At 44.0% G+C, this 12,320-nt stretch overlaps 1 protein-coding gene across 1 annotated transcript in view; it reads left to right on the top strand.

Moving 5' to 3' along the window:
• Nucleotides 1-12,320, top strand: part of DSCAM (DS cell adhesion molecule) — a 590,499-nt gene that overhangs the window by 400,932 nt on the left and 177,247 nt on the right. Inside the window, exon 11 of the mRNA XM_039857643.1 lies at nt 4,203-4,376. Within this exon, the coding sequence (XP_039713577.1) occupies nt 4,203-4,376 (174 nt within the window). The remainder of the gene's footprint in view (nt 1-4,202; nt 4,377-12,320) is intronic.

Below are 12,320 nucleotides of genomic sequence, written 5' to 3'. Positions count from 1 at the left end.
ACTACCAATTTGTACTTTTTAGTCCCTTCATCCTTTTCTCCCTGCCCCCTCCCTCCCATCTGACAACCATCACTTCGTTCTGTTATCTATGAGTCTATTTCTGTTCTGTTTATTTACTTTCTTCATTAGATTCCACATAAAAGTGAGATCATATGGTATTTGTCTTTCTCTGACTTATTTCACTTAGCATAATATTCTCTTTTGATAACCGTTCCATGTCCACGCAAAACCAATATGTTTTCTGTTATTGTCGGGTGTAGAAGTCTATAAATGGCAGTTAATTTATAGTGGTATTAAAATCTTACATATTTTAAATGTTTATTATGCCCTTTTCATTGTTCTCCTTTTCAGACAATAATTACTCAATATTAGAAGGCTTGATATTGTTCCAGAGCTCTAGGACAATCTATTCTGTATTTTTTTACTCTTCTTCAATTTTTGTTTCATTTTGGGTAATTTCTATTGATGTATCCTCAAATTTACTAATTCTTTCCTCTGCTGTGTCCAACTTGCTGATTAGCTTATTTAACAAATTCTTCATATCTAATATGTTTTTGTCGTTTCTATCATTTTATTTATGTCTTTTTTATGTTGTTCTTTAATTTTCTTTTACTTTCTGCTCTGTTAACCATAAAAATGATGCGTTCATTTAACAATAGTAATACACTGTGATCTTACAGTTGTCATCATTTGTTTCTTAATATATATCTATATTTTCAATTATAGTAGACATAAATATTTGTTTCATGTGTGCAATGTAGTAATTAGTTGAAGTGATCACCCCAGTAAACCCATTACCCATCTGACACCATACATAGTGATTGCAATATTATTATTGTTTTCTTGGGCTATACTTTACATCCCCATGACTATTTTGTAACAGTCAATTTGCTTCTTAACCCTTTCCCCTATTTACCCACTCCACCAACCCCCTCTCGTCTGGCCACTATCAAAATGTTTTCTATGAATTTGTTTCTGTTTTATTTGTTCATTTATTTTGTTCTGTAGATTCCACATATAAGTGAAATCATAAGGCATTTGTCTTTCTCTGCCTGACTTACTCTTGTATGAGGGTATGATTACAATACCCTCTAGGTCCATCCATGTTGTTACAGGTGGCAAGATTTCATTCTTTTTTTACAGCTGTATAATACTCCATTGTACATGTGTACTTCCTCTTGTTTATCCATTCATCCATTGATGGACACCCAGGTTGCCTCCGTATGTTCACAATTTTAAATAATGCTGCAATGAACATATGGATGAATACATGTCCTTTTGAAGTAGTGTTTTGGGTTTCTTTGGATAAATACCCAGAAGCGGGATTACTGGACCCTTCTTTGTCTCTTGTTGTAGCCTTTGTTTTAAAGTCTATTTTGTCTGATATAAGTATCAATACCTGAGTTTTGGAGGGTTTTTTTTCATTTCCATTTCATAAAATATATTTTTCTGTCTACTTCCAGTTTGTGTGTGTCTTTCAATCTGAAATGAGTCTCTTATAAGTAGCATATGTAAGAGTTTTGTTTTCTTATCCATTCAGCCAGCCTATGCCTTTTAATTGGAGCATTTAATCCATTTACATGTAAACTAATTGTTGCTAAATATGTAGTTATTGTCATTTTATTATTTATAGTTTTTATTTCTTCTTAAAGAATGTGATACTGGTTTGGTGGTGATGAATTCCTTCAGCGTTTTTGCTTGTCTGGGAAGCTCTTTATTTGTCTTTCAGTTCTAAACGATAGCTTTACTGAGTAGAGTAATCTTGGTTGTATGATTACTTTAATAACTGAATATTTCCTGCCAATCTCTTCTGGCCTGCAAAGTCTTTATTGAGAAATCAGATGACAGTCTTATGGGAGCTCCCTTATAGGAAACTAACTGCTTTTCTTTTGCTGTTTTATAGTTCTGTGTCCTTAACCTTTGGCATTTTAATTATGATGTGTCTTGGTGTGGGCCTCTTTGAGTTCATCTTGTTTAGGACTCTGAGTTTCCTGGGCTTGTATGTCTATTTCCTTTGCCAGGATAAGGAAATTTTTCATCATTAGTTTTTGAAATAGACTTTCAATTCATTGTACTCTCTCTTCTCCTTCTGGTACTTTTATGACGTGAATGTTGATACATTTGTTGTGGTCTCAGAGATCCCTTAAACTATCCTCATTTTTGTGGACCTTTTTTCTTTTTGCTGTTCTGATTGGGTGTTTCCTGCTGCCTTATCTTCCAAATTGCCGATACGATTCTCTGCTTCATCTATCTACTGTTGATTCCCTCAAATTTATTTTGTTATTTCTGTTATTGTATTCTTCATTTCTGACTTTATTTTTGTGTTTTCTATCTCTGTTCTTATGTTTCCTATCTCTCTGTTGAAGTTGTCACTGAGATCATCGAGCTTCATTGTAACCAGTGTTTTGAACTCTGCATCTGGCAGGTTGCTTGTCTCCATTTTGTTCATTCCTTTTGTGGAACTTTGTTCTGTTCTTGCATGTGGGACATGTTGCTTTGTCTCCTCATTTTGGCTGCCTCCCTGTGTTTGTTTCTATGCATTAGGTAAGGCTGCCATTCTCCTGGCCTTGGTAGAGTGGCCTTATGTAGTAAGTGTGCTATGGGTCCCAGTGGCACAGTTTCCCTGGTCACCTGAGCTGGGTGTTCCATGTGCCCCTCGTGTGGGTTGTGTGTGCCCTCTTGTAGTTGAGCTTTGGTTGCTGTTTGCACATCAGTGGGAGGGACTGACCCTCAGGCTGATTGTCTGTGAGGGCTGGCCATGTCTACAGTGGAAGCGCTGTTGTGCAGGGGCTGACCCCACAGAGCAGGATTTGCTTTATCAGGGCTCCGGTGCCTGCCCAGTCTGTCCTTTGGGTGCGTCGTTTGTGGAGGTGGTTGGGTAGTACTCTGGTGTGGTCTGAAGCTGGCCACCAGGTTCGTTGGTTCTGGGGCCTCTTGGGAAGGATTCTATTGCAGGCCAAGGTCAGCCGCTGCATATACCCTACCCAGGCTATTTAGTATGAGCTACAAAGTGATCTGGTTGCCACTTGTGCTGGGCTCGAGGGTGCCTGGGAGAGGCTAATCTGTGAACTGAGGCCAGCTGCCTCTAGTGCCGGGCTTGGGCTGCTCAGCAAGAGTCACAGGGCACGCTGAAGCCAGGTGCTGCCTATTTGGAAAGTCTGCACCCTGAGCCAAGACAGGCATTTGTATGGAAAAGCCACTGAAAGTGGTTTGGGTGGGACTATAAGTTGGGCGGGGTCTCAGGGAATCACCAGGGTGAGGTAAATGGGGTGTTAGCCAGGTTGGTGAAACTCAGATATGGTACCTGCCTATAGTTGCATGCTGGGTGAGGGGAGGGCTCAACAAAGGAATAATGGCCTCTGCCAGCACTTCTGTCTGGGAGGAAGCTGCCTCTCCAGACCCAGAAGAGAGCCAAGCAACCTAGCAAGTTCATCCAAGCTACCATTTCTCCAGAAATCTCCAGCAACCTTAGTCCTCTGTTTCATTATTTCTAAAATTGTTTTTTTCAAAATAGTTTTATATAGACCTCCCACATACATCGTATCATAGCTGTGTTATTATTTCCTCTAGTGGAAGCTCTCTGAAGAGAGTAGTGTTTTAATCCTATGCTGTCTTAGTGCAATGACCTGACTTATTTATTTAAATAGCGTTACAGGATGCTAGCAGTGCGTGTGTTTCTAGACTGCAGTGTGACTACACTGAGGATTGAAATTTGTGGTACTTGTGTTCTCTTTATAGACTCAATTGTTTGTAGCAAACGATGTCTTCAAATACTATGTCCCTGGATTACTCCCTGTCACATCCATGTTACGTCCCCAGGAACCCGAGGAATTTATTTAGTACCGCCAGAGACATCTACTTCTGTAGTCATTCTATGGTGATGCCTTTGAATAATTTATCAGCTACTTAACACTCATTAAATTTGGCTTTTTATGTAGGAACTATCTGTAAGGCCTTTTACTCGTTATCTCAGAGTTTGAAATGCTGTCATTTTAAAGAAACATATTTCTCTCCAAACAAGAATTTCAATGTTGGAGGAAAGAGAAAGAAAAAATTGGCATGTCTCACGACTGTCCTCTCTGATATATGTCAAATGTCCACGTCCACTGCTTCTCTGTACTAGTCCAGGTGAACTTGACCTCATGGCCTTCCCATGTGTATTCACGTTGGCGTCACTGCTCTTCTTTCTGATTCTGTTCCAGGTGCTGGGGTCCCCCAGTTCCAACCAATTGCCCTGAATGGCCGAATTCAGGTCCTCAGCAACGGGTCTTTGTTGATCAAGCACGTCGTGGAAGAAGACAGCGGCTACTACCTCTGCAAGGTCAGCAACGATGTGGGCGCGGACGTCAGCAAGTCCATGTACCTCACGGTGAAAAGTAAGGAAGAAGAACACTTTGTTTTACCTAAATAGGTCTTTTGGGGCTTAAATTTTCAATCGTTTCCATACCACTCATTTGTTTAAAAACAAAATGTTGGTTTGCTACAGCTAGTTTGATGTTCTGTTGTCCTAGAAACACGAATGAAGTGCAGGATAAAAATCCAGCCAATTGTCAACAGCATGCCCACTGTCTCCTTGAGTCTGGGGCATGGAACCACGTGCCTCTCCGCCTTTGGGTCCCATGGGCATTGGTGCAGGCTCTGGGCAACCTGGAAGATGAGTAGATCTCTGCCTGTAGCACCCATATTTCTATCCTGTTGGTTTTGTTGTGGAAAAGCCCAATATGTGGTCTCAGAGGCGTTTATTTCAGAAATTTATTTTTATACATTTTATTATTTGCAGGCTGGTTTGTCCACAAATTTTCTTTTTAAGATCCTTATGAAATCAAGCAACTAGAGACTTCATTACCAAAACACACAACTACAACAAGACAGAAACATATAGCACTGTGCCTGGTGTTCGCGGTGCTGACCTATTTTATGGGAAAGGACACCTTATAATGAAATCATTTTCATACTTTGGTAACTGAACCTCCAAAGAGAGGACACAGCGTGGACTAGCTTTTACCGAGTGCTGCTTGTTAGCACGTGGTCGTGCATCTAGTTTATACTGAATGGCACATGTCTTTCCCCATTTACGTAATTTCCTATCAGATTAATCGTGACTTCTCACTGACTACAAGGCTTCTATCAGATTTCCTGTCTTTTAGTTTAATTATGCTATTGATAGGTTGGAAAAGATCTCTATCCTAGGGGCATGGGATTTAAAAGTGAATTTCAGTGGTGTGTGTGCATGTGTGATATTGAAAGACTAGCCACACAAAGACTAGCATCCATCCCATTTCATTTATAATTTACTCTAGTTAATCTATTATTTCTAACATAACAATGAAAATATTAAATTATCTATTTTCTATACTTTTAGTAGGTGTCCTGTGTGGCCCAGTGGTGTAGCCTCCCTGATCACCTGTGCTGGGTGTTCCATGGGTGGCCCTTACGTGTTGTGTGTGTCCTAATGTTATAGTTGATCCTTGATTGTTGTTGGCAAATCAGTGGGTGAGATTGACTCTCAGGCTTAATGGCTTTCGGGATTGGCCACACCCACAGGGTAGGAACTGCTGCATGGGGGCTGATCCCACACAGTGGGATTCGCCCCAGTGAGGTAGTGTGCCTGTTGAGACTACCCTTTGTTCGCGCCGTTTGTGGGGCTGGTCAGGTGGTGTTCTGTTGAGGTCTGACCCCAGACTCCAGGTGTGTTGGTTCTAGGGCACCTTAGCAGGAGCTTCCATGTAAGCCAAGGTCAGCCATTACCTGTGACCAGTTCAGGGCTACCTACAAAGCAATCCATGGTTGGTTGCTGCCTGAACTGGACCTGAAGGCATGTGGGAGAGGCCATGCGGCAATCTGAGGTCAACTGCCACCAGTACCAGGCTCAGCACAAAGCTCAGGGCACTCCTAGGCCTGAGGCTGCCTGCCAGCTGCCCATAATGCTCAGAAGCTGAAAGAACCTCAGGCACTATGCAAGCTGGGTGAGGCGGGGTCCCAGGGAGTCACCAGAGTCGGGCGAGTGGTATTCCCCAGGTTGGTGCAGATTTGGTGTTGATGCTGAGCCTATGGCTACTCACAAAAGTCTCAGATCGCACCGAGGCCAACCACCTCCTGCCTCAGGCCTGCAGACCCCTGAGATTTGTCTAAGAAATATTGCAGCTCCAGCCAGGGCTGGTTGCTTACCACTGGCAGTGTCTTTGGGGGCTCAAGAGTCAAGGCCTGTTGATTGCTGCGAAGGAGCCCCCTGCTGAGAACACAAGGTAGGGCTGATTAACTAGCAATGGCAGTGAGTGAGTTTGGTGGGCTGGGGTCTCAGAGAGTCACCAGGTTGGAGTGAGAGGAGCTCACCAGGCCAATCAAATTCCGATTTGGCTGTGATGGCGGGGAGGGCTCAACACAGGCAAGATGGTTCCCCTCTGTAGGCCACACAGTAGGAAAGCTTCCAAAGGGACAATGGTGGCTGTCCCTCCAACCCCTGCCCTGATGCTACAAAACTCGGTCTTTCCCTATATATCTCTTGTGCCTCCCGAGCTGCTGTCCCTCTGCCAGAACCCAGGGTGAGTGCCTGTGATTAAGTGATTCTATGCACAGACCCCTTAAGGGGACATTTGAGTTTCTAGCTGCATTCCCTCTCACCAGGACAGCCGGAGTCTCCACTGATTTTTACGGCCAGATGTTGTGGGCACTTCTCTTCCTGGCACTGGAGCCCTGGACTGAGGAGCCTGGTAGGGGCTAGGGCCCCTATCTCCTCCATGGTCTCTCCACAGCCAAGATATATTTACCGATGCTCAGCTACCACATGCATGTGTGGGACCCGCCGTTTTGTGTCTCTGTCCCTCCTACCAGTCTTGAAGTGGTCTCCTCTTTATATCCCTAGTTATAGGATTTTTGTTCAGCTGGTCTTCATATGATTCTCCAGGTTGACTGTTCTATAATTTAGTTGTAATTTTAATGTACTCATGGGAAGAGGCAAGCACAGCATTTACCCACTCTGCCATCTTGATCAGAACACCTATTTGCTATACTTCTATATCATGGAAAAAATAGTTTTGAAATAGGGTTGTGTCAAAGTACACTTTGCACATATCCAATACATAATTTCGACTTCTAAATTTTATACTCTGGAGGAACCGACTTGCAAGAATCCAAAGACAAATTGTCATATCACTTAAATCCAAAGTTGAAATGGCAATTTTAAAAAACAATAAATTGATGAAATATTAAGGAAGCCCAAAAGCTGATAGCCAATGTTGATCAATGTAGATCCATCTTTCCCTAGCAAAAGGAACAGAGCATATTTTGTGATATTTTTGATATATTTTAAATTTATAAAACATTTTTTTCTATTCTATTGATAGATAGATAGATAGATAGATAGATAGATAGATAGATAGATAGATAGTTAGATAGATAGATAGATAGATCTAGCTAGATAAATAGGTATTCTAATATATACAAGGTCCTTGTCAGGATGTAAATACATTCAACCATGGACTTTACCCTCATGAATGAAAGAGGAGATAACAAGGAAGTATATAGAGCCTACTAATTATAATGCAAGGTAAAGAATAATATGGGCCCTATATGTGTCTTTCCAAGGATGAGAAAACTGTCAGCTTGAGGGGATTAAGAAAAGCTTCATGGAAAAAAATCTTTAAAATGAGTAGAATTTAAAAATGCAGAAAATGAAGAATTTCCCTCACATCTCTTTTCATACCTTTGGTGCTAGTAGTGGAGATGGGGAGGACCCCAGAGAAGGTGCCCCCTGCCCTTCATGAGTTTTCTTTCTCATGCAGCAATCAGCCATGGGCGTGTACCACTCCTGTCCAGCAGAATGCTGGACTAGCGTCAGGACACCGAAGGCGTGCAGGCAAGGCAGGGTTTACATTTGTGGAATCGGTGACTACAGAATGAAAACCCATGGCATTTGAGCACATCCCTAACGGATGCAGCGGATTTCAAAAGGTAGAATTGTGGATAGAGACAGGCACTCGAGTGAGAGGGAGCAGAGGGAGCAGATGGAAGAAGCTGAAAGACCCAAGGCAGGAAGTAACTGTGTGGACACTGCTGGGACATGGAGGGACCAGAGAGGGAAATGTTTCAGGTGAGGAACGTCAAAGAGGAGTGTTTCTTAGAGTTGGGCAAGTCTGGACTGTCTCAGACCATACGAGCTGTTGGTTGAGTGGTGCATTTATGTGACAGTTAATTTCACCGATTCTTAATAACCCTTGAATGGCTTTATGAGTTACTTGAGCTTCAAGCGTATGGTCTTTTTAACCCTCTAAAATTATAATATTTAAGTTCTGAATGATAAAAAATAATGTACAAAAGAGATAAAGAAGCATGAAGACAGAGGATATACAGTGGATGTATCTGTTGCTGAAATGATACCGTTAAAAAAAAGAAAACTAACAAACACAGGGATGATCGTCACTTGCTCTCTGTGTGTTTGTTGGACCAGACTATTCAGCGGCACGCATGGAACAGGCGATCCGCCATCGCTGTTCAACTGTTTCACTAAGGAAACAGGAAGCACGGAGCCTGATGATTGCAGAGCCAGCACTGGCTGCTGCTGAGCTGTCCTCTGGCAGCTGACCAAGCAGATTTGATGTCCCTGTAAGTGGCGACAGGATGATACCTGGCACCACAAGGGAAGGTTCTGGGTTCTTCTTATCTGACATTAACCAGGCTCACATCAGGCACGATTTCTTTAATGTTTTATTGTTTTATATACAGATAAAGGGGGGTGCATTAAAATGCAGACACACACATTCACATACACTCATGCTTTACAGAGCACACACACCACATGCTTTCTAGGTCATAGCAGAAGCAAAAGAACCATCAGCCCATTGTTTTTTTATTTTAATCTTTTAATGGCACTGAAAATGACATGTATCCCCACTCATGTACACATACACACAGACACAGACACACACCTCATTCTATACAAACACAGAAAAACCATCACAAGCGAACTAGACCCACCTATTCAAAACACAACAGAACAAGAATGACAACAAAACATGTCACCCCTGGAAAACATTGAGGAAAACATTACATAGAGTCACTTAAAAAGGGACAAAGATTCTCACCTTTATCCCCAAATAGTTGATTACCATCTTCTACAGGCTAAATAATATCTCAGTGTTGTTCAAATTTGTTACATAAACATGGTGACAAGTCTACTTTGGGGTAGTAACCATTATTTCAACAACCTTCAAGCAGTAGCTACCAAATGGAAAGACGATATAGTGACCTGGCCAGGGTATAGTGACACAGCCTTGACTGTACCCGAAGCAATCTGATCCTCCTGGTTCCACCATTTTTAATTACTATGTGGTTCGGGACAAACTGCTCTACCTCTCTGACCCTGTAAAATAGGAAGACTCGTGCCTTCCTCACAGGGTTATCTTGAAAATTAAGTGGGACAATGTATGTGCGATCACATTGTAAAATAGAAAGCACTTTACATATGTATTCCAACGCGTACACATAGTAAGTGGACCCGTTGGCTAGAGAGAAAGAGAAAACATAAATACGGCTGGTGCTGTGCATGGAATCACTTCCAGAAAGTAGTTCTGAAGAAGGAAATGAGAAGGTCACAGACGGGGAGAGGGAAGAGGAAAGGTGACTTCCTAGATGCTCGGGGAGGTACTTTCACCATCCACGTGATGCCGATGCAAAGCAGTGGTGCCGCTGGGAACTCTGATGGCCAGTATCTCTTCCTAGCCCTGGGCATTGCAGATAACCAGTAAACGGTCTGGGGATTTCAAACTGAAGGAAAAAAAAAAGTCGATAGAAAGGAAATTGCAGTACGTTAAGTAAAATTAAGTGTGCTCCCTTTTCTATAAGTCATTTTTAAAAAGTGGGCTAGAGATAGTTCTAAATTCAGTAGTGGGGATCTTCCTGCCTCATCTGGTGATGTCGGGAAATTAAGGCGGCTTCTCAGATGAGAACCCCGGACTCCTGGGGTGGCTGCTGCTGGATTTCATTTCTCCACTCTGCGGACAGGTTCTGCTGTTGGCGGCTCACGGGGGGCTCTTGCGGATGTGGGAAACCATGCGTTGTCTGAGGCTCCTGTCTGGGATCTTTTCTTACCATTACTTCAATGCTTTCAAAACCCTCTACGCCAGCAGCAGAGCGAATTAACAAGGAATATCGCCCCACCCTTTTTATTGGACCCAGACATGAGGGTGCTGTGGGCAAAGTGGTCATGCGATCAGGGTTGGAGTGAACGCCCAGGTGAGGCGATCGATGAGATAAAAATATAATCAGTGCAAATCCTTCCGGGCTTCTTGCTGTTCTTCTGACTGTACGTTATTATCTCAATTCTAGTTTAATTTCCTACCAAAATGATCCCAGGAATAGGGATCTGACACATCAGTGTCAAAGACCCTTAGCAGAAAAGACAGAGGGACTAGCTTCTGCTTTCAAGCAAATCTGGTCTCTGGTGGCAACATTGCACCCCTCACCCCAGCCCACGGGGGCTGCAGAAGCCACCTTCCTCTATGCCAGGGGCCATTCGGGATCTGGAGGACATGGTCTTTGGGGTAAGAAAATAGTTCCAGAATTTGCTGGCTCTCTCAAGTGCTTGAGCCATTCCTACTGTCTCTCCCAGGAGCCAAAACTGTATCTTCCTCCCACCCAGCTTCCTGCCACTGGCTAGTGTGAGTTCGTGTGCTTCCAGGAACACTGATTTCTGTATGGATCTGTGGCCCACGGCGCACAAATAGCTCTTTTGTCAGCCGCCCTGCCCGGGTCCTTTCTGATCCCCACATGCAGTATGAAAGAGCACCCCTTATCAGACAGGAGCAGGCGCTTCCCTGCAGCCAGTCACTCTTGGAATGTAATGAGCACCCCCGGCTCCCAGAGCCAGCCCACGGGCTCCAGGGCAGCAGAGGTCCTGCACATATATTGGCCATCACGTGATCACTTAGCAGAATGCCCAGCATGTGGCAGGTGCAAACTGGAAGGCAGCTATGGTCAAGGTTGAGCTTGTTCATGCTTTGTTATCATCATCATCATCATTCCCAGATGACGGCTTAAGACCCTCACAAACAAAACGCATCAGTGCCTGTAACAGCACACTAGGTGCTCCTCATTCAAAAACACCCGTCTGCACATTTTCGTAACTTTAGATCCCACCAGCCCCCACTCCACCTTATCCAACACGCACGCACACGCTCACAGCCCTCGCCCTTCCCCTTTGAAGTCCACTGTCAAATTTGTCTGCAGCCTCTGAGGGGATGTCTGTGTGCACAGGCGGAGGGTGGGAGGGAGCTTAGAAAAGTGGAGGGGACAACTGTCAGCAGGCGGAAGACCCTCAACGGCTGCGAGGCTGGTGGCGAGGGTGGCTCCTTCTGGGCAGTGTCAGGGACCCACCTAAACATTTGCATCTCACTTCTTAAATGAGCCTTGAAGTCCACCAGCTAAAGACTCTTTGGGGCGAATAAGGAATTTATGCGGTGGGAAGGTTAGTCTCACGGCTGCGATTTGTTGCTGACGTCGCTTTCGGTTCTCCTCTGTCAGTGCTAAGCGTTGAATCGTGTGCCCCCAGAATTCACCTGCTGAAATTCTAGTGCCCGGTATCCAGAATGTGACTTTATTTGGAAATAGTGTGCTTGCAGATGAAATTAGTAAAGATGAGGCTTTACTGGAGTTGGGTGGCCCTTAATCCAGTGTGAATGGTGTCCTTATAAATGGGGAAAATTTTGACACAGATACACAGGGAATACAGCTATGTGTAGACAGAGACAGAGTTTGCAGTGATGCTGCCACAAGCCAAGGAAAGCTGGAAGAGATAAGGAAGGACCCCCCACCTCTACAGCAGGGATCCGCAACCCCTGGGCTGCAGACCAGAACCAGTCTACGGCTTGTTAGGAGCCGGGCCGCACAGCAGGAGGTGAGCAGCAGGCAAGTGAGCGAAGCTTCATCTCCAGCGCCGATATCACCACCTCAGATCATCAGGCATGAGATTCTCATAGGAGCACCAGTCTCTGGTGCCACAAAGGCTGGGGACCGCTGCTCGAAAGTCTTCAGAAAGGACATGACCCTACCAACACTTTGATTTCAGACTTCTGGCCTACAAAACCGTGCTAGAATAAATTTCTGTTGTTTCAAGCCACCCAGTTTGTGGTCCTTGTCACAGCAGCCCTAAAAAAACTCTAACTCATCTCTTTTCACCCTTGGCCCTACGTGGAGGTGACACCTTGTTCCGTGGCATTTTGGCATCATCCTGAAGATAAAATCAATACCCATAGGAGGGTGGAGTCAAGAAACCCAGAAAAATGGAGTTTAAACCCCGGTACCGCAGCTGGACCCTCGCAGTCGGA

Source organism: Pteropus medius, unplaced genomic scaffold (assembly GCF_902729225.1).
Source record: "Pteropus medius unplaced genomic scaffold, Ma_sr-lr_union100, whole genome shotgun sequence".
Classification (NCBI taxonomy): Eukaryota; Metazoa; Chordata; class Mammalia; order Chiroptera; family Pteropodidae; genus Pteropus; species Pteropus medius.
Note: the sequence above shows the minus strand (reverse complement) of the source record. Positions and strands in the feature narration are given on the sequence as shown.